Below are 23,732 nucleotides of genomic sequence, written 5' to 3' on the forward strand. Positions count from 1 at the left end.
AAAAAAAAAACTAATATATTAGTAGATTCAGGTGTCGGGAAAAATGTAATGGGAGCCTATACCCAGCCCTAATCAAGACTAAGGAGAAGAATATTATTTTCTTGTCTGATTTTCTAAAACTCTTTACATGTAAGCTTTACTTAAAGGAACAGTCCACCGTTTTTCCATACTGAGATATGTTCTTACCTGAGCTTAGACAAGTTGATGTGTACCTGTCTGGCCTTTGTGCCCGTGGAAGAGCTTGGTCACTTCTAACTTCACCCCGTTTGGAGCTATAGGAATACACTGGGAGAGGCCAAGTGCTAACAACATCTTTGGTTGTTAGACTGAGGGCACGCACACAGACCAGACAGGTACACATCAACTCGTCTAAGCTCAGGCAAGAACATATCTCAGTATATAAAATGGTGGCCTGTTCCTTTAAGCTTATCTTCATTTCCAAGCCAATGCACCCTCCAAATTCACGGCTCAACAAATCTGATGCACTTTGTCATCTGATATCACATTGTTGTTTTTCCTACTTCTTTTTATAGTAGTAACATTGGCTTGGAAAGTTTGTCTTGCTGTTTTCTGTCACAAAAAAAAAGTGAAATGGAATACATTAAGGTCAGAAAAACTGCTGCTATTTTTGTTTTTTAATGCAGTAAGGAATAGCACAGCCCCAGGCAAGTATAAAATCCCTATATACCATACTGTACCTGACCCAGAGGGAAACTCACGCGGACACAAGGACAAAACTCACACCCAACCGAGGAATCTGCTGTGCCACCATGCCGCCCTGCTCAGCATCTCTTTTTCTTCACTACCAAAACTGTCTACACGCTCCAGGGTAAGGCACAGTATTTCCCCCCAACAAATCTATCACACTCTTGTTTCATCGCATCGCTGACATCCAAGCACCAAAGTTGATCCATTCAATAAACTATTCATCACACGGCCCTCGTTTGTCTGTGTCTAATATAAAACCACACACTGCGACACATCCGGGAAATAGAATAAAACACAAGCGCACAAGCATTATTTTATAACATATGTTTTTGTTGGCAATGTCTTTATTTCGTGGCTTTAAGTCTCTCCTGCTTGAAATTAGAATACCATAAAAAACCACAAACCACAAGTGCATTGGAGAGTTTTTTGTTGTTGTTTTTTTACCTTGCCGAGCGTCTGCGAGTTGGCGAGGCTTTCCGACAGCCGCGGGTAGGTGTAGGAGCTGTACGAGTGTGCTTGCGGGGGGTTCCTTAGCGCCCCGCTGGCTGCGTACGGGACGTTGGGCTCCTGCAGCCCCGATCCGGAGCGGGACCTCTGCCTGATCGCCGGGGTGGGACTGGTTTGCGTCACGTAGGAGCTTTTGGGCCTCTTGTCGTAGTCGTCCCGCAACCCGCCGTAGCTCCAGTCGCTGTCCGGGTAGGTGATCTGCTCGCTGTGGAGAGACGCCCTAGACGGGGTGCCCACCGAGGTTTCCCTGTAGTCCTGACTGGATGACCCCCCCACGGAGGCCCGGTAGTACCCGCTCGACCCCACCCCGCTGCCCACAGTCGATGCCACTTCGTCCGCCGTGCGCCCCTTGCTCTCCAGGTACGTGTGGTAGTCCGGGGGCAGCTTGGAGTAGTCCGATTTTTGGGGCATGGCGTCCGGGTAGAAAGGGCTGCGTATGGCGTGGGAGTGCCCGTTCTGCTTGGTGAACCGGTAATGCCGCCCCACGGCCCACTCCCCGTCGATGGAAAAGCTTGGTTTGCCAGGGTCCAGCGCGAACTCCCGGCCCGACGTGTCGAGGTCGCAGGAATACCGCGAGTAGTAGTGGCTGAACCCGTTCTCCTCGGGCCCGCCGGGATGGGCGCCAAGCAGGGGTTTGGAGGAGGGGGCGCCGGCCTGGTGCGCTCCGGGCGGGCTCTCCTTGCGGAGCGAGTTGGAGCGGGTCACGGAGATGTTGTCAAACTCCTCCAGCAGGCCGTTAATGGAAGCGTCTTTGGGCGGTCTGTTTCCTCGTACGATGGTCTGCAAGAGAGAGAAACGCCCATTATTACTACTACTACTACTACTACTACTACTACTACTACTACTACTACTACTACTACTACTACTACTACTACTACTACTACTACTACTACTACTACTACTACTACTACTATTTTGAAAACTACAAATACTACCAACTTCCTGCAACTTCTGCAGTACATTGGCTTGAAAATGTCTACATGGAAACTACAAAAATTACCATGTTAAAAATGATACCTGGCTTAAAAAGTGCTTAAAATAAGATTTTTTTTAAAAGAAAAAAAGACAAATTGAAGTTTTGAACTAGCTTAAATAGCATTATCTTAAAGTAAGTGAAATGAACTTGAAATGAGACAAAACAAGTTGGAGGCAAGAAAAATCAAGCTTGTTCCACTGCTAATATTACTTTAAGAAGAAAATATTTGTCTAAGAAAATGTACTTGAATTAAGAGAATTTATGTTGATTTTCAGTAGGGTCGGACTGTATTCAAATTGAGTGACAATTTCAGCCATTTTGTCTTTCACTGTTTTTGACTCATTTCAAGTGTTATTTTATTTTCTCTTATTTGACACAAAATAAAGCTTATTCCATTGGCAATCTTAACTTAAAGCAGAACTAAGTAACTTGTTTACCTTAATAAATCCTTTTCGTAGTCCCTCCGGGGGTAATACAAGTGTTAATGGCATGATTGGGGGGTCTTCTCCCCCCGGTGTCTCTGGCCAAAAACCCACACCGACCCGGAGACCCAATACACACTAATCACAAAGAAGAAGCTAACAGGCTACCGGGCAAAGCTAACTGTGGGCTAGCGCAACTTTAGCAGTATTTACAGCCAAGCTTGAGTGAAAAAAAATATCTGTATTGTATAATTGGGTTGTGGCACAAAGTACAATATTCCTCTCTCCCTTTGTCTTTTCTGTCAGCGTAGTATTTACTCTCACGGACAAGTAATGAGTAAAACAACTACAACATGCAACGACATCTGCAGTGGCGCTTATGGCCTCTAAGGGGCAAAAGTTACTTAGTTCTGCTTTAACATCGTCCAATCTTGCCAAATTGGCATAAATCTTCTCAGTTCAGGCATTTAAGCCAATTATCTTATTCAACACAGTCAGTTTTTTTAAGACGAAGATCAACACTTATAGAAAGGAAAACAACACTGGAATTGAGCCAACAAATAAATAAATAGATATATATATACATAGATAGATGAATACTTTATTGTACTCCAGGGAAATTCTCGTTTCAGCAGGAGCAACTTTTGATATCTATAAAATAATCCAAAATGTCCACTCAAAACCAGCATGAATTGTCTTGATTAAAGCACTTTTAAGCCGAACAACATCCAGCCTTTTCCCCTCCCAGTTGGATCATATAAATAAGTACTGTATTAGCATCAGCAGCAGTGGTAGCAGTAAAAGTAATATCAGCAATAAAACGTACATTATTGGTGGAAGAAAAAAAAAAGTTGCCAAAACCGGCGCTTGACAGTTTGATGAATGTAACCCGTGCCATGTACAGAACACTCAATTTCATCGTGTTGAGAGAAAAAAAAAAGGAAAAAAAAGATTGACATAAATTGAAATTCGTGCTCAGCTGACTAAAAACAAATTAATGCTCACAAAGGAACCGCATTATGTACCTCAGGACTTTGTGACAAGCACCAAATGAAACGCCAATATAGCTTTCAAACAGCAGACGTGGGGAAAAAAAGACCCTGAGAAATGGACAAACCTTGCAACTTCAGATTTTTTCTTTTTTTTTTTTCCCTTTAACTTCTACAACCAGAGCGGGCTTCGTGGTGCGCTGGATTGTCCCGCGCCATTGCCTTTCTCTCCATATGCGTTATTATAGACTATGGCAGGTAGAATAAAGCTAATCGTTTCAAATGCTGGTGCTGTCACTGCTCGAATAATCCCAGAGGCTCAGATTGGCACAAAGTACAATTTCAAAATGGTATGTGCACTGCGATGCCAGGTGTATAGTACTTTTAATGTTCTAAGGCACCGGTACCTGCTATTGAAGGAGCTAATTCCTCTCGGGAGATTATTTCCCCCCCGTGGGCCGATCAGAGCTTTATTAGTCAGAATGTGTGGATTTGTGTAGGTCGGGAGTACGTTTCGGAATCAGCAAATCCCGGCGCAGGAATCGTAGCTGTCATCTCGCTCTGAAACTATAGGCTCTTTAGAAGACATCGTGAAAAAAGGAGAAATAATCTCGCCAAACAGCCGCATCAGCATCAAAAAACTGTGCGGTGTTATAATAAATATAGCCTCAAAGCGGTGATTATCTGCCCCCCCTCCAGGGCAAAGGGGGCGCTATTGTGTCATTTGTATAAAGGCCACTGTCTTTGTGTGTTATTTATCTTGGTTTGAATGCATCCTTATGGTAATTGCACTTTTTTTTCCTTGTATTCCTTTTTGGTATTTGACAATGCTGAGTACTTCACGCTCAGTTTTAGTTGGCCAAAGCAAACAAGCGTATTTCATTCTCAAATTCTTTGGGGTTTGGGCACACGAAAGCCTTTACACTTTTCCCCAAAATCTTGATGACTTTCGATGTGGATCGTTTTCACCAAACATGAGCTCATTTGGGGGGAAAAACCTGGCGTTAGGAAATATACAAAGCCATGAGTTTTTGATGTTATACATATCAGTGGATTCAAATGTTATGGTCATCGCTATGGCAACACAGTAGATAATATGGTGTGTGTCTTATGGTCTTCTTGATTGGGAAGACTGTGACGATTGGGATGGGTGGCTCGGTGGCGCAGCGGTTAGCACTGATGCTTCACAGCTAGAAGGAGTTCTCCCCCTGTCTTTCGGAAACTCCGGTTTCCCCCTACCACTAAAAACATGTACAATGGGTCAGGATGAATGAGAGTGCGTTTGAGAGAAACACTATCCTCATGTGTGTTCATTAACATACAGGTGCTCGTCATGTAATGCGCATTTACGTCTGTTATACAACTTAAAGGGGCTAGATGCAAGTTAGCCATTTTATGCTCATTACTGCCACCTCAGGTCATACGTGTAGCTGCACCTTCTATATTAAGCTCGTGCATGACGGCACTTTGGACCCGAATTAACACCTTTTTGAGTGACGGGGCAGGATTTTAGAGGCAGTTGTGGTGAATATGTCTGGGTTCATTCTACACCCTAGGACATTGTTGAAACATGTAGGGGGAGGGAAATAAATAATTTTAACATTTTTAAACTCCGTGTAGTCCCTTTAAGGACGGAATGACATAAACTCACTTGAATAAAGAGAGTAAATCTAAAGTTTGAGTAGCTTTGGTCTAGTCTTAGATGAGATAAAACCTCTTATTGCCAATGGAACAAGTATTTTTTGTGTAAGTTCAGATTATTCTGTATCATTTCAAGTGAAAAGAAATATTTTCAAATGTAAAAGTGAATTTGTCTGATTTCAAGTGGGATTTCTGCTTGTTCCAATGGCATAACTATCTTCATCTGATCTTAGATTAGTTCAAACCAACTCAAATTCAACATAAAGAACATTTATTCAGGCAATTTGAAGCCATTTATCTCATTTAAGATAGTCATTTTTCCAGTGAAGAGGTCAGAGGAGCTGATGCCTCACGTCTGTCAGTCTACACCAGGGCAGCTGTGGCTACAACAGTGCCCAAAACCGAGCATGGAGTGAATGAATATAATGACTACAGTGTAACGCCCTGAGAAACTTGTCACACAGGTTTGTAAAGCGCAATACGAGTGTAAGAGATTACGATTAAAACCCACAGCAGGAAAGCTTAATTCCCGTCTCATTGCTCTTATTGCAGATTGCTTTCATCTTTCTGTGGGCTGAACACTGCCAGTCGTGATGTTTGGTTTCCCCGTGGCTCGTGAGTTAAGCGCGCGCACGTATACTCTGGCCCACATGTGCTTAACAAATCCGCGGCAGCAGCTCCGGCGCCGGGGGAGCGCTGATCCTCCTCCTACCTCGTACTATAAGCCCTTTTTACACAGCTGTGTCGTGACTGTTTGCTCCAGCACGAACCACCTCCACAGAACAAATCCAGCGCGAGAGCAGCGTTTAGTATCACCGCAGTGGGAGGAGGCTATTTATTGTCCATTATCTGCAGAGGGTATTACAATTACTGCTTATTAAAAGGTCATTAGGAGCTCGGAAAACCCACAGTCATTTTTTTGGAAGTGGATTTGGGTTAAGCAGAAGTGCTTGGATCAGGAGTTTTAGTCGATTCATTGATGACAAAAGATAAATCCCACAATGATAAACAACAACAAAAGCAAATTTACTACGAAAAACAAGGGATTTAACAGAAAAAGGATCTTTGTAGTGGGAGTAGTGTAGGAGTATCAGTCGTAAGTGAAAAAAAATGATAGTAGCTCATTGATATTTGACATGAAAAAAAGAAAAACTACAAAACTGCTGAAAAATCTGTCATATAAAGGGTGTCTGTCATACTCTTTATATGACAGATTCCTTTATCTTTGTAGATGTTCTTGATATTGTAAATTCTTGTAAACAGTAATTTCTATATCATCTGAAAATATCCATTGTTGTTGTTGTACTATCAATACTCAGCAAGTTGTTGTTGTAGTAATAGTTGTGAAATGGGGAGAAAAAACGCCAAGATAGAGCAACCACTGTTATTTTTGTTGACTTAAATGTTTCATCATAACTTTAGTCACAGACTAAAGGATGACTAAAACTATGATTCAAATGTCAAATGTGGTTCTCAACTGGTTTGGTTTAGGACACAACAATAATCCTTGGATTATAAGCAACAAGGGATTTCATTTGTTTATCCAACCATCCACTGTCTTCCGCTTTATCCGGGACAGGGTCGCGGGGGCAGCAGTCTCAGCAGAGATGCCCAGACTTCCCGATCCACGCACACCTCCTCCAGCTGTTCTGGGGGGACCCGAGACGATACCAGGCCAGCTCGGAGACATAGTCCCACCAGCGTGTCCTGGGTCTTCCACGAGGCCTCCTCCCAATAGGACATGCCTGGAACACCTCCCAAGGGAGGCGATCAGGAGGCATCCGAAACAGATGTCCTAGCCACCTCAGCTGGCTCCGTTCGACTTGAAGGAGCAGCGACTCTACTCCGAGCTCCTCCCTAATTTGTCAATATATTATGTAAAATCAGTGATGCTCTAATCTGACAACTTTTTTCAGTAAAGAGTAATCAAACGCGTTACTTTTTCCTGACCATGTAATCAGGTTAAAGTTACTTTTCCAAGTCTATGTGAGTTACTATTCTGTCATTTTCCTATATAAATATATACTTATTTGTCCTTGTGCCTCATGAAGTGACTTAACATTATGCAACAAATCACAGTTTCAGCCTAAAGACGACTCACGACATAAACGTAGACAAAGAGAGAGGAGAGAGAAATACTGATTACACTTAGCCTGGAAATACGCCACTATAGAGTTCGGGAAATTCCACAGTTACCATGGAGATCCGCCATCTTTGCAGCTGTTAGCATACATTTAGATTGACTAGATGTTGTTAGCATTTAGCCTCTCCCAATGTATTCCTGTGGCTCCAAACGGGGGTGATGTTGGAAGCTACCACGCTCTTCCACACGCACAAAGACCAGACAGGTACGCATCAACTCGTCTAAGCTCAGGTAAGAACATATCTCAGTATGGAAAAACGGTGGCCTGCTCCTTTAAAACTAGCCTAAAAAGAAAAAGAAATGAAAACAGGTAGCAACATTAGCAATAGAAGCCTCAGAAATGAAGGCGATGCAAGCAGGGGAAGGATCGAGACTGGAGCAGTTGTCAGAGCGGCTCCATCTCTCCGTCAGAGTTTGCCGAGGCGTGATCTTGTTAAATCAGCAGTCACTCCTCGCTGTGACGGACCTGTCTGTCAGAATGTCGCCTGTCAGTGCCGCGGGCTGTCACACGTGGACAGAAGACCCCCTTTATAGCGCATACAGAGTGCTGACACGGCTTTGAGGGACCACCAGAAAAACGCTCTTGTCGACACAACGCCGCGTCCAACCGAGAGTCTGCAGGTTCTCCCAGGTGTCCTCAAGGAGCTCGAGTTCCCCTGACACATTCTCCCACCCTCCACCTTCTCCTTAACACTCCGCCGGCTGCCCTCGGCGTGCGGGCCACAGGCAGCAGCGGGGGCCCCGGACTGGAACGCTGAAGTCAAATGGCCAATAAACGCAGTGAGGGAAGTGCAGTGCAGAGGCCAAGGCTGCGGCACCGATGGACTCCTGAACAAGAGGCGAAAGGGAATCCATCAAGCGGCGCCGCCGGATTCACACGCCAGCGAGGCCATAAAGGAACGCATTAGGTTTATTTGCCGGGGAAAATCAAAATCTCTTGGTTCAGCGGATTATAAACTCAACAGTGTATTATTGTAATTTATAGTAAATGGCAGGTATGTGGTAATAATCTCAGAAAATCGTAGAAAATGTCCGCAAGGCTCATGTGGCTGCAGTGAAGCTATGGCGAGTGTTTTTACTTTGTGACACAAAGGATTAAGCCAAGCAAGAGATCGAAAGGAAGGCGTTTCCTGGATGCGTAGAACCTTTAAAGGAACAGGCCACCATTTTTCCCATACTGAGATATGTTCTTACCTCAGCTTAGACGAGTTGATGTGTACCTCATTGGTCATTGTGCGTGCCCTCAGTCACGCAAAAAGACCAAAGATGTTGTTAGTATTTGGCCTCTCCTAGTGTATTCCTATAGCTCCAAACAGAGTGAAGTTAGAAGCGCTTCCACAAGCACAAAGACCAGACAGGTACACATCAACTCATCTAAGATCAGGTAAGAACATATCTCAGTATGGAAAAACGGTGGCCTGTTCCCTTAAGCCTCTGGTGAAGATTCAAAGATTACTCAATTACTCAAAGAGAGGTGAGTGGCTCCAAGCATAACTGTTTTTGGATGAGAGATGAGAGAACCGAAAGTGATAGAGACAAAGCCAAATATTCTTGCTTCAAGATATTACACATGAACAGTGCCAGTAACAAGGTACTCTAATCAGACTACTTTTTTAGTTAAGAGTAATCTAACGCATTAATTCTGCCAGTCCAGTAATCAGATAAAATTTTCCAAGACACTGGGAGTTACTACTACTACTACTACTACTACTAGTACTACTACAACTATTGAACGTCTGCAACAAGTCATATGTTTAGCATAAAGATGACTCAGGACATAAACGTAGACAATAAGAGTGGAGAGAGATGGAAATATGTCACTATTCTGAACCTATGACAGCATTGTTGATGTTACTGTTAAAATGCACTTCCAATAACGTGAGAATTCTCAAAACCAGTTGTCATTTGCATATTGAGGTGGGAGAGGTGATGTCAGCAGCTGATTAATGTAACTCAGCCATTCCCAAAGTCCGGGCCATCGCAGACCCCTTATTGATCAGAAAATCTCTCGGGGCCCCCCAAATCATAATAGTTTACTCCATTCAAAGGATAATTTATAATTTTACAGCTGAAATTACATAAAAAGTACATCTAGTAATGACAGTAGGCTAAATACTGGTTTAAACTGGTGCATTTGTCTAGATAAATGCATTTTTCCAATCAAAATGAACTTGTTTTGCTGACAAGCTTTGGGGGCCCCCCTGTAGTGCCTCTGAGGCCCCCCATCGGGCCCCGGACCCCATTTTGGGAACCACTGATGTAACTGATAAAGTAATTTGTTTTCTTTATTTGTTTATTTATTTTGGAATCCCCATTAGCTTCCACCATGGTGGCTGCTAGTCTTCCTGGGGTTCCGATTAAAAAGAAAATTGCACTGAATAAAAATACAGTGTTTTCACAGCAATTTTAGCAACTGTAATCAAACTTAGTTACTTTTAAAATAATAGTACCAGCATAAATCAGTAAAGTAACTAAGGTGTAATCAGGAATCTGTAATCAGATTACTTTTTCAAGCAATCTGTGGCAACACTGGTCATAATCAGCAATAGAAATGTTCCTTTTGCACCTTTCTTATGTTTTATTCAGGGGAAAATGTAGTAAACCAATACAGAAATACTGCCTACAGCTGCACAATATATCCCCAATCTACCATGAAAGCATCATTGTTAGTCTCTGCAAAAATCACTGAGGTGGCATTTGACTATATTGCAGTTTTGCTAACACAGCATAAAACACACAAGGCGATGATGTTTAAAAGTTCAATTTTGGTCACGTTTTTTCAACTTTTCTTTCCCCTTGTCCCCTTTTTTAATCTCTTAACTCCCACCAGAACCGGGCACATCTTAATAAGCGCCAAAATAGCGATAAACGTAGATGAGTATGAAAACGCAACAAAAAAGTTACAAAAATGCAACAAAAATATGTCAAAAAAGACTGGCCAAAAACGCAGCAAAAAATTGACAAAAAAGCAGCAATAAATGGACAAAAAACAGATTTTTTTAAACAAAAAACAGAAAAAATTTACAAAAAAACAGCAAAAACGAGACAAAAAAGGATAAAAAAATTGACTAAGAAGTAGCAAAAAATTTACTAAAAAGCAGCAATAAATGGACAAAAAACAGATTTTTTTAAACAAAAAACAGAAAAAATGGACAAAAAAACAGCAAAAACGGGACAATAAAGCGAGAAAATGGGACAAAAAAAAAGCAACTAAAGTGACACCGCAATAACAACGCAGTCTTAGCTTTCAAATAAGACCTATAGGCTGTGAACTCTCCAATCAAAAAAGCTTTTAGATTTGGGGACAGCATATTTTCATGGAGAAAATGTGCTTGGTTAAGGCGGGGGTTAAGAGGTTAAAGTCTTGTTCAGACACAATCGGCAGAAAAAAGAAATTGGCTACACTTGTGTTGAAATGATTTAGTAATGTGTTTCATACATTATCCCCTTTCTACAATTAATCTTCAGCCTATAAACCGTAAAATCCCTATCAGTTATTGACAATCGGCATTTCTGAATTCACCAAAAGGTCGCGGTCGGGCCACTTCATGTTCCTCGGGTGATCCGGCGCTAACTCAATTGCCGGGGAGGGAGCGTGTTATCCAATAAAAAAAACCTTATCATCTCCCGCGGGTTCATAATCAATAGCCGCTCGCCAGTTTACGGCGAGGAGGAAGAGGAAGCCGAGGCCCCAAAGGTGACGGCGGGAGCGGCAAGGTTAATAGTGTGCCAAATCACTGTCAAGCGGACGGCATCAAGCCCCGAAATCTCCCCATTAATTTGAATTAGAGAGATTATATTAGTTTCCGGAGAGCCCTCCCCTCCGCGCTGTCCTCCCCGCGCGGCGAGGGGGCGGCGCCTGCTTCTGACAGCGGCCATATTTCACCGTGCGAGCCGCGTTGGCCTGTCCTTTACTGATAAGCTGTAATAGATCTACTCCCGCCGCTCGGCACGCTCAAGGTAAGCACAGGAGAGCGGAGGGGAGGGGCGGGGGAACAAAGCGGTGTCAAAAAGTACTGTTTCAAATACAGTAGGCCTCGTATGTGCAGGTCTGACTCTAAAGCGGGCGGATCGTGCTTTGGTTCCTCGGAATTGATATTTCAGGTTTTGAAATTTAACATTCACTATCATCTTAAGACATGCGGGCAGATCGATGGCGCCGTATCGAGGGTTTATGGGGTGAAAGACGCAGTAAAATCCAGTCAAAATGGATGGGAGAGCTTCGAGGATGATCACCCTGGTGCTCTCGTATGACCTGTACGTCTGCGGGACCCGGGGGTGTGCAGGTCGGATCACAGCCAATATTTCTCACCCTCAGACAGGAGGCAATGGTACAGTGGCCTTATAGGGTTTCTACAGGAGGCAGCAAGTCAAATTTAGAAGAAGAACCTCAACTCAGAATGATATCTTGTTACCATGAGCATCAATCAATCTGTTATCACTATACCTCTCATGAATAAATGTGGATAATGTTATATATCAATTAATATATATATATATATATATATATATATATATATATATATATATATATATATATATATATATATATATATATATATATATATATATATATATATATATATATATATATATATATATATATATATATACTGTGTAGTGAGTATTTGTCAACAAAACTTAAACTTAAACTGCGACATAAGAAAACTTCAAATAAACACTTCAGACGCACCCTGGGTTTTTGGTTTACGCAGCATTCAAAAGAGAGCAATGTCCAAACAAACTTAAAGTTTCAAAAAGAGGGTTTATTTTCCAGATTTGGACGGCAAACAGCAAGACTTCATGTAAAGGCCTACTTGCTGCCTCTCCGACGTGACTGGTAAAAAACCATTAGCCCACCCAGGTGCGTGTTGGACAATGTGCGCTACTCCCCTATATCCCCTAGGTGCGCAATAAAGACTAACCAAGTAAAATAAAACAAAAAGTAAGCAAATTAGACTTAACTTAGCATATTGAAAACTACATAACAAAAAAGAAAACATACTGATGTGCAACTAATAAACAAAAAGTGACATTTTAGCTTTAAATCAAAAAACTGACAAATAGCTCCTACACTCCGGCCCCTAATTGTGCATTCAATCACAATTACTGGTTCATTAATCAAAAGGAGCTATTCTAACGGCCATGTCAGTCATATATTATGTGAGATGCATTATCCTTAAGTTTTTCTTCTTTTTCTTCTGACTGCAAAAATATACATTAGTGACAGGATAGAAAGCAAGATAGAGCAGTGGGAGGTAAGACAGATAGAGTTTTAGTCCATAGCAGCTTCCAGCAGCAGGCAGAGCTTGGTCACAGGCCGGTCCAGTACACTGGTTTTAGTCTTCAGCTGCACAGAACGGACCAGGCCACGAGCATCCATGTTAACGGCCAAGACTCTCCCCATCTGCCAACGTCCTCTGGGGGCAGTGGCGTCTGCAAGCAGCACTATGTCTCCAGGACAGATATTTCTTCTCGGCCTTATCCACTTCTGTCTCTCTTGCATGATGGGCAAGTATTCTTCGATCCATCTTTTCCAGAATATTTCAGCCATATATTGTACCTGTCTCCACCTTTTCCTCAGGTATAAATCCTGTTTTTCAAAAAGTCCAGGAGGCATGACGGGTTTGCCCTTTAGTGTTAAGATATGATTTGGCGTGAGGGCTTCAAAATCATCTGGATCATTAGAGACTGGTGTGAGAGGTCTGTCATTTAAGATGGCCATAGCGCCTTGAATTTTTTCCTGATTTAATGCAACAAGGCTTTCTTTGAGCTCTCTATTGGCTCCCACAAAATTTGTGCCGTTGTCTGATCTGATGGAGGAGACTGGGCCACGTCTGCATACAAATCTTCTTATTGCATTGATGCAAGAATCAGCATCCAGAGTGTATGCGACTTCTAAATGGACTGCACGGCTGGTCAAACAAGTGAAAATGACCCCATATCTTTTCAACAGGGTCCGACCTTTTTTGACATCAAATGGACCAAAATAGTCTACTCCAATATCTGTGAACGGAGCATTATCTGGTCTCACTCTCTCCATAGGCAAATCAGCCATTTTTTGTTCAATTAACTTTCCTCTGTTTCTTCGACAGGTGACACATTCAGACAGAATTCTTCTGGCAGCAGAGTTTGCATTAATTATCCAGTATTTTTGCCTCAGCCTGGACACCATGTGGTTTCTTCCTGCATGGCCTAGTTGATGGTGAATATGGCGCAGAATTAATGTTGCCACATGCATGTCTTTACACAGGATGGCAGGATGTTTAATTTCCAGTGGCAAAGCAGCTTTCGTCAGACGGCCACCAACTCTGAGTACTCCATTGTCCAGTAATGGATCCAACTTATAGAGCTTGCTCTCCTTTGAGATGTTCTTTGTGGCTCTGAGTAACGAAATCTCAGATTCAAACCTGTGATGCTGCTCAAACCGAATTATGCACTGCTCCGCTTTAGCCAAATCTTCAGCTGTCAGATATTGTTTCTTTAGTGTCGTTTTGAAACGTTTCATTTTCTGTGCCACATTTTTGGCTTTGGCGTTATCATTTTCTTCTGTAAGATGTGTTGTGGCTGCAAACTCTTTTCTTTTCTGAGACAGCACTTTAAGTAGCTCTTTCACTTTCAAAAACCAAGACACAGAACGTTTCAACTTCTCCCATGATGAAAAGTGTAAGATGAAGGAAATGGTAGTGTCGTCCTTCTCCTTCATAACAACATTGACTGTCACATCTTTCTTTACTTCAGGGTCATCAGCAGAAACAGGATCGTGTGTTACATTGAGCTTAGGCCATTTGTCTTCATGCTCCAATAGAAACTGAGGGCCAAAAATCCATCTGCTGTGCCCCAAAAATTCTTCTGCTCTCATTCCTCTAGATGCCTCGTCTGCTGGGTTCTCTTTAGAGCTCACATATCTCCATTGATCCACATGTGTTGCTTCTCGAATGACAGAGACTCTGTTTGCAACAAAGGTCTGAAATCTCTTTGTTTCATTACTGATGTACTTCAGGACGGTGGTGCTATCAGTCCAGAAAACAGATGTCTCCAACTTTAGATGCAGCTCTCTTTGTAACAGTTGGTCCATATGGACAGCAAGGACAGCGGCGGTGAGCTCCAAACGAGGAATGGTGGTCTGCTTGAGAGGAGCAACTCTGGCCTTTCCCAGAAGGAATGTGAGGTGGATGTTGTTGCCATTTTGAAATCTTAAATAGGACACTGTGCCATAGCCCACTTGGCTTGCATCAGAGAAGTGGTGAAGCTGAGCTGTTACTGGACAGAACTTATTAGGCTTCATGCATCTTTCCACTTTAAACTCTGACATCTTTTTCAGGTCTTCTAACCAGCCACACCATTGCTTGGAGAAATGAGAGTGTACAGGATCATCCCAGCCCAAGTTTCTCCTGCAGAGCTCTTGGAGCAGTAGCTTTGCAGTAATTGTGAACGGGGCCAGAAAACCCAGAGGATCATACAGTGAGCTCACCACTGACAGTATCCCTCTTCTTGTGTGTGACTGTTCTTGAAGCGATGTTTTGAACTTAAATGTGTCACTTTCAGTGCACCACTGGAGCCCCAGTGCTCGCTCTACTGGGAGCTCATCTCCATCCAAATCCATTTCCAATATTTCTTTTGATTTGTTGTCATCCGAAATTGTATGCAGCACTGCACGGCTGTTGCTGAGCCACTTTGACAGTGTAAATCCACCTTTACTGCAGAGAGCTGTCAAATCATGCACCATCTTTATTGCTTCTTCTTCTGTAGGCAGAGACTTAAGACAATCATCCACATAAAAATTTGATTTGATTGTTTTTACCACTTCAAATGAGAAATGAGGAGCATTGTCTTCGGCTGTTCTTCTTAGAGCATAATTTGCACAGCTTGGTGAGGACACAGCCCCAAAAAGATGCACTTTCATGCGATATTCTTTAGGAGTCTGTGTGGTGTCACCTTTAGGCCACCAGAGGAAGCGGAGGAAGTTTCTGTGCTTCTCTGGGACATGAACTTGGTGGTACATAGCTTGTATGTCAGCCATTATTGCTATGGGCTCCTGTCTAAAACGCAAAAGGACTCCAACAACAGAGTTGGTTAAGTCAGGACCTTGCAATAACTGACAGTTGAGTGACGTCCCCTTGTACATTGCAGGGCAATCAAAAACAACTCTCAGCTTGTTTTTCCTTGGGTGATAAACACCATGGTGTGGAATAAACCATACATTTTCAACACTGTCCATCAGCTGGTCCTCATGAACCAATTCTGCATATTCATTCTGTATCATGTCCTCTAGAAATGCGACGTAATCCGCTTTAAAGGAGCTGTTTTTATCAAACTTTCTTTTTAGACTCTGTAGACGTTGTTCTGCCACACAGCGATTCAGTGGCACTGTGGGATTTTCCACTTTGAACGGTAGGTCTATGCAATAATGTCCATCAATTAAGGATGCTGTATTTTTCATAATGTTCATAAACTTGATGTCTTCTCTGGACATTTCCATTTGTTCTTGAGATGTTTTCTCATTGAAGTCATGATTATATTGTTGAATTAGCATGTTTTCCAGATGTTCTACAGAGATTCTGTTTGTAGTGACAACAGAGCAGCCAATCTTACTCTTGCTCTCACCACGAAGTGGACCATTAATGACCCATCCAACTCGGGTCCGAACAGCATAGGGCCCTTCGTCCTGGCTGTTGATCAGCTCCCACGGCTCCATTACTTTGGCTGCATCAGTGCCAATAAGTAATCCAACTTCAGCATCAATGTCGTGGAGCTTTACACTTTTCAAATATGGCCACTTTTGTATGTCCTCTTGATGTGGAACATTACATTTGGAAACAGGCATAGTCTTTTGTGTCATGACATCTGGCAGCTCAATATAATCATCATTATCAAGCGCTGCAACTTCAAGTCCAGATATGATGTTTGTATTCACAATGTTTTTGTGTCCCATTGTTCGCAGCAGGACACTTGCTCTTTTGCCTTTCACATTTAGTTTTCTTGAAAGACTTTCTGTACAAAAGGTGCCAGTGCTTCCAGGATCTAAAAATGCATACGTATTTACAGGTGAACTGCACTTTTGACTCCTGACTTGAACAGCTACAATAGACAGCACTGAATGATCTTCATCACCGGCCCCGATGTGGCCACAGGTTTGCGTGGTGGTGGACGTAGTTGAGGCGCTTGCTGGTTGTTGACTGTGTTTAGGGAACACTGTATTGCCATGTTCAATATGCATGACAGTGGGGTGCCTTTGGTGACATACAGCACAGTCCATTCGATTTCTGCATTCTTTGCTTGTGTGACCAGCTTTGAGACATCCAAAACAAATTCCTTTTTCCTTAATAAAGTTTACTTTGTCCTTGTGTGACTTTTCTTTGAAATGAAAACATTTTTCCAATACATGATTTGTCATTGAACAATACAAACAGCTTTGACTTGCAGAGAATTTGTTTTTATTTCCTGTTGCATTTTTGTTTACTTCTGTTACATTTGTGGCAAAACTTCCCTTTTTTCTTTGCTTTGTGTAGCTGTTATTGGAGCTCTTGGGAGTGGAGTGCTGTGGATCTTGGATGTTGCCAAAGAGTGGATCAGATGTAATTTTAACTTGCTTTTCAATGAATGCAACTAGATCAGTGAATAATGCTCTTTGACCATTTCTCTCCTGAAGTTCACAAGCCACCGTTCTCCATCGTTCCCGCAATTTGTAAGGAAGCTTTAAAATGATGTTTCTCATATTTGTAGGTAAATCAAGTTCTCTCATATAAGCGATGTGTTCCGTTAAGTTTGAACAACCTCTGAGAAACAATGAGAATGCCTGGAGTGCTTGTATATCTTCACTTTTTATTGGTGACCAGCTATTAATTTTTTCCATGTATGCATGTGCAATTTTATATTCATTCCCAAAATGCTCAGCAAGAAGATCTTTGGCTCTTTGATAACCTTGTTCAACAGGTAAATGCTGGCAACTGTGAACCAGGTCTCTCGGCTGCCCCCTGGTGTACTGTTCGAGAAAATTTAGACAGTCACTCCAACTGGACACTTTAATCTCCACACCATTCTCAAACGCTCTGATGAAAGATTTATATTGAAGTGGGTCTCCATCAAAGACTGGAATGGTTCGAGAAGGCAGGACAGAGTTCATATTTTGCTGGACCAACATAGAAGTGATGTCATTTTGCTTTTGCATTATGTCAATCATGCTGGACTGATTTATTTGTGATTGCAAATGAGCACTTTCAACTGATACAGGCGGAGCAGTTTGAGTTATGACTGGAACATTTTTGTTTTGCAGCATGTCAGGTGACTTTTGTTTGGGAAGAACAACAGGTGATTGCAAATAGATACTTTCAAAGGAGACAGGCGGAACAGCTTTAGTTACGAGTGCAACATTTTTATTTTGAGACATGTCATGTATTTTTTCTTTGGGACGAACAACAGGTGGTTCTAGTGTTGTGACATGACAGGCACCAGTTTCCATTTGGTCCGGGACAAACACTTGGGCACTTGGATTTAACGCTGGTGTAGCACAACTTTTATTTAGGTAAGAGTTCATGCTATCAGAACGCTTGGCGTAACGAGAAACTTTTGAACCACACTGAGATGAATTAATGTCCAATACATGAATCTTAGCGTTTGTAACAGCAAGTTGAGTTTCAAGTTCGAGTTGTTCCTTTTTCCTTTTAAGTTTTTCACTTTCAATACGGATTTTTTCCTCCTCTGCTTCAATTTCATGTTTTTTATTAAGAGCAGCAACCCGCTCCAGCAGTGCAGCTTTATCGACTTCTGCTTTAAGGCGCGCTGACATTATGGAAGAAACATGCGATGCTTGAGAGCTCGTCTTTGAAACATTTGACTTATTAGTACAGCACACATTCGAGGCACTGTCCTCTGGATTTAAATCATCAACAGGTTTACCGTCGTCAGCGTTTGGCGACGCTTTTGAATGACCGACATCACACAGCCAACTTTTGACACGATCCGTGAATTCACAGTACACAGTCATTTTATTTGCAATGTGTTCGTTTTGCCTTGTAAGTTCATCTGGAGGTAAAGGCAATTTTACGAAAGCATCATGCGCATCCTTTACGTCTTGGTGACGTTGGATAAACACGTCCAAAAGAGAAGCGACATTTTTAGAATTGTCCTTTGAAGCCATTAATATGTTCAAATCCTCCATCAGCCTTTTGGCTTGTTTGTTCTTTGCATTCCGTTTTTCTTGACATGTTTGTAATTGCAAGCTCAATCCTTTAAACGTGAATTTCTGACTCCTTTTGGGTGAAGCTTGTACATTTTCAACATTTGATTGTGCTTTTGCGACATCCGACATTTTCAACAAAACACTTTTAAAGGTGGTCTTTTATGACTCGATTTTCAAGAGATGCACAAGAGTTCAGAGCAACAAATTCAATCTTTCATTCCAAAGTTGTATGCGTCAGCTTGGTGCGGTTCATCTGGTGGTGCGTAAAGGTACTGCAGCATTAATCCAACCTTTGATTCCTCGTCGACAAATGTGTATCTTTTATTGATCGCTATCATCAAACTCCAATCGTTTGGCCGTTTTCCTTTACAGCATTAGCAATCATTTTACGTACCATTGTCTTTGAAGAGCAGAGCATTTGTTAGTTTGTTGTGGGCGAGGCAACTTTCCCGCTGAAGACTCCACAGAACAAAAGGCGTTGGATTAAACAATCTTTACGATGCCATCCGCGCATTAATCCATTGTAATCCTTTAGATCTTGATCCGATGAATCCTCCTTTAGGTCCACGGGCAGGTTTTTTACTTATGTAGTGAGTATTTGTCAACAAAACTTAAACTTAAACTGCGACATAAGAAAACTTCAAATAAACACTTCAGACGCACCCTGGGTTTTTGGTTTACGCAGCATTCAAAAGAGAGCAATGTCCAAACAAACTTAAAGTTTCAAAAAGAGGGTTTATTTTCCAGATTTGGACGGCAAACAGCAAGACTTCATGTAAAGGCCTACTTGCTGCCTCTCCGACGTGACTGGTAAAAAACCATTAGCCCACCCAGGTGCGTGTTGGACAATGTGCGCTACTCCCCTATATCCCCTAGGTGCGCAATAAAGACTAACCAAGTAAAATAAAACAAAAAGTAAGCAAATTAGACTTAACTTAGCATATTGAAAACTACATAACAAAAAAGAAAACATACTGATGTGCAACTAATAAACAAAAAGTGACATTTTAGCTTTAAATCAAAAAACTGACAAATAGCTCCTACATACTGTATATATTATATGGGTTTGGGTTGATGATCTTAAAATGAATAAGAACAGTAATACTAACGTGGTAATATATTGGGTGGAGGAAGTGAAAAATTACACACTTGTTATAAAGTGTAGCAATTTGTGAATGTTGACTTAAAGCTGACAGGAAAGGCGAAGGGAGAGAGGGATACTGTGCATCCAATTATACAATAGAAATATTTTTTTTCACTCAAGCTTGGCTGTAAAGACTGTTTAAAGTGACGTTAGCCCGCAGTTAGCTTTGCCCGTTAGCATGTTAGCTTCTTCTTCGTGATTACATTAGTGTGTATTGCTTTCTCCGCACCGGGGGCAGTCAAGTTGCAAACATGGTTTTCTGGCCAGACACACCAGGGGGAGATGAAAGACCCTCCAATCATCCCATAAACACTTGTATTACCCCCACAGGGACTACGAAAAGGATTTATTAAGGTAAATAAGTTACTTAGTACTGCTTTAAAGGGACTAGATGCAAGTTTGTCATTTTATACTCACTGCTGCCATCTCAGGTTTTACGCATAACTGCAGTCTCTATAATTAGCATGTGCATGACGGCACTTGAAGTAACACCTTTTTGAGTGAGTGCAGGATTTTAGAGGCGGTTGTGATGAACAGGTCCGGGCTCGTTCTACATCTTATTGCTGGAACATGTAAGGGGAGGAAAATATATCATTTGAACATTTTTAAACTCCGTATAGTCCCTTTAATGTAATGCATTGCTGCCTTTCAGGTCACATGTAACCAACCCCTCTGCGTCACCCCTCACCACCACCACCACCACCCCCCTCCAAATCACTGCTGCTGCCTCCAACTTCGAGTTACTCCACAAAACTCTACTCATTATGATTCAGCTTCTTTTCAAGCTTACCCCCCACTACTACTACCACTTCTTCTTCTACTATTTTCATATATTTCAACAATGTGGTCGCTCATCCCTTAGTTTAGTCCATGGTGCATAACTTCAGATCATAACAACGCCGCCCAACAAGTGACTTCCTGTTTCGATCCAGCACGCCAAAATAAAAGCACACAGCTCGTCTCATTGATTAGTTCAGCAGGTACGTGCAACATTAAAAGAATATAATTAAATAATATTACATTTTGGCTGTTAATAGTTAGGCAGATAAAAAGTTGAACTAATGAACTGGTGAACTAATGAATAAGATTTTATTTTATTTTGCCGTGCTGGATCGAAACAGGAAGTCACTTCTTGGGCGGCGTTGTTATGATTTGAAGTTACTGTAAAACACCATGGACTAAGCAAAGGGATGAGCGACCACATTATTCATATATGAAAATAGTAGAAGAAGAAGTGGTAGTAGCAGTAGTTGAAAAAAAGCTGAATCATAATGAGCAGTGATAAAGTAAATGAAGAAGTTTTGTGGAGTAACTCAGTGTTGGAGCAGCAGCAGTGATTTGGAGGAGGGGGGTGGTGGTGGTGGTGAGGGGTGACGCAGAGGGGTCCGTGGGGCTGGTCCGGTGACTAATGTTCCTTTGGGGGAGATAAGGCGGATTAACCTTGCTGTAATGAAGGGGGGGGGAGTGACAGAGCGGAGGGCACTACAGCGGGACGGATAATTAATGAGCGCGCCCTTCGCCTCTCCGCTCCTCCCGCTCCTCCCGCTCACAGCGCAGGGGTGCAGGCTGCGCTTCAGCGGGCACCAGGGTCCCGGGACGGCCGTGTGGGAGGGGAGGGGGGCGAGGGCGGAGGGTGAGGCGGGAGGCTGCTGCTCTGCTGAGGGGGAGATGGTCGAGTGATTTACCGCAGTCAGCAAAACGAGATCTGCGCTTTCTCTTCCCTCGTGTTTATTCGGTTTCCTCTTAAATGCTGCACAAACTTTTATCCTAATCATCGTTGCTGGTTTTATACAGAATAGTGGGTAACGCTTTATATTAGGGTGTGCTCATTATTTATTAATAAGGCATTAACACATTGAGTGCCAAAAATGGAAAAAAAAAAATGTTTACATTACAAAACTAGACACTCGAATACACCTTATGTGTGGTTTTGGCAGCTCTGTGATGAACAAAACTGAAATAGATGACGATCAAAAACTTATGAAAAGTCACATCTGGACATTTCATATATTTTATCTTTTCTTTCTTTTCGTCCGAGGGGGCGTGATGTTGCGGAGCGAACAGCGTTAAAGCCGACACTTCTCTCTCGCTCTCTGGAGGGCGTTTGACAAAGCAGAGCGGCTTCACATGAAAAGATCGAAATAGTTGAGATTTTAACATTTCTCTGAGTTTTTAAATGGTTTAAAATCGGTCCAAGGACGGCTGAGAAACATGTTCCCATAACGTCAGTGCCTGTGGACGAGGAGAGAGCAGTTAATCAGAAAGGAGAGTGTTTCATAAAACACGCATTATCTCTATCACTGATTTTGAGCAAAACTAGCCTCTGTTTAGCTTAGATTTCTCGGGAACCGAAGCAGGTAGAATTGAACTGTTTTCACCTACGGAGAGCTTAGAGCAGGTGTAGGCAAGTTTGCTTCGAGGAGGGACGATTTTCATCATTGCCAAAACACCAAGGGCCGAACCTCATCATTGTAGCTCAAAGAAAGAACCATTTCCTGCAAATGCCAATGTTTTACATTATATATACAACATATTGGGATGTTGGGCCAGGAAGCTTAAGAAATACTGACAGAATTTCACGCATTTCAGAGTACTTTAACAGGTATTTGATCTCTTACTTGTATAATAATATTTCTCAAAATCACCAGAGGTTCTGTGCAGAAGGGCCAGATTTGGCCTCACCTTTCAAACGAGCCACAGCATGTGTCCATAGCTAAAACATGGGATACGCTGTGGTGCTACAAATATGGATTGTCGGCTGGATTGTTGGCACTCTACAGCTAAAACAGTGCAGCATTTGATGTGTTAATAAGCAATAATATGCTTGTAAAGCATTAACACACGGCTTGTTATACTTTTATCTGTTAATATACTAATAGGCCATTAATAATATTCATAGCCAAACCTTAACCTAACACTGACCTTAACCTTAAAGGAATAGGCCACCGTTTTTACATACTGAGATATGTTCTTACCTAACCGTAGCCGAGTTAATATATCCCCGTCTGGTCTTTGTCCGTGCGCTCTGTCACGCAAACGGAGCACATACGCAGCCTCTCCCACATGTCACATAGCTCCGAAAAAGCTCACGATAGAAGCTACCAAGCTCTTCCACGTGTTCCCTATTTAAATAAAGTTACGTGAAGTGTTTTCATGCGAAGTATATTTACACAGAAATGTAACATGTCGATTTTATAAGCAGATAAAAAGGCGTAATGATACAAGGAGCAAAACGTCCGCGCAGTAACTCCTAAAGACTTCCCCCGCTCACTTCCGTCAATAGAAGCTGCGTGACTTGTACAGAGCTAGCAGAGAACAGTTGAAGAAGCGTCGATAACTTGTGAACAATGCCTTTTACGTGCATCGTGCCGGGCTGTGATAACAAGCAGAAAGTATATAGTGTAGTAATGTTTCACAGATTTCCAACTCACCCCGGACGACGACACAGGACTCAGGACCTCTACTTATCTGCTTATAAAATCGACATGCTACATTTCTGTGTAAATATACTTCGCATGAAAACACTTCACGTAACTTTATTTAAATAGGGAACACGTGGAAGAGCTTGGTAGCTTCTATCGTGAGCTTTTTTGGAGCTATAGGACATGTGGGAGAGGCTGCGTATGTGCTCCGTTTGCGTGACAGAGCGCACGGACAAAGACCACACGGGGATATATTAACTCGACTAAGGTTAGGTAAGAACATATCTCAGTATGTAAAAACGGTGGCCTATTCCTTTAACCTTAGAATGATTACAAAGGAACAAGAAGCTGACTGTATTAATCTCTGAATGGGGAAGTGGGGGTGGGATTAAATAAATGATCTTCTTCCCACTCCCTTTTAGGTAGAAATGGATCATCATGTTCACATAATGTATAATTTAGTTTCTGTGCCATTGCCTGAAATAAATGAACAAATGAAATGAAAATGAATGAAATGACTAATGCTTATTAATACTTGATGAGCACACCTTAATCTAAAGCGATACTGAATAGCGTTAACACTACGCCTTTTAAAACA

General features: G+C 42.1%; 1 protein-coding gene and 1 long non-coding RNA gene across 3 annotated transcripts in view; both read right to left on the bottom strand.

Annotated features, from left to right (window-relative positions):
• LOC306975367 overlaps nt 1-23,732 on the bottom strand; it is a 251,708-nt gene that overhangs the window by 193,801 nt on the left and 34,175 nt on the right. The gene's annotated exons all lie outside the window — the stretch shown is intronic.
• pak5 (p21 protein (Cdc42/Rac)-activated kinase 5) overlaps nt 1-23,732 on the bottom strand; it is a 144,785-nt gene that overhangs the window by 31,120 nt on the left and 89,933 nt on the right. For both annotated transcript variants that reach the window (XM_079572706.1, XM_079572707.1), the window contains one exon: nt 1,153-1,995. In XM_079572706.1, the coding sequence (XP_079428832.1) occupies nt 1,153-1,995 (843 nt within the window). The remainder of the gene's footprint in view (nt 1-1,152; nt 1,996-23,732) is intronic.

The sequence above is a fragment of the Gobius niger genome (assembly GCF_951799975.1).
Source record: "Gobius niger genome assembly, chromosome: 15".
NCBI lineage: Eukaryota > Metazoa > Chordata > Actinopteri > Gobiiformes > Gobiidae > Gobius > Gobius niger.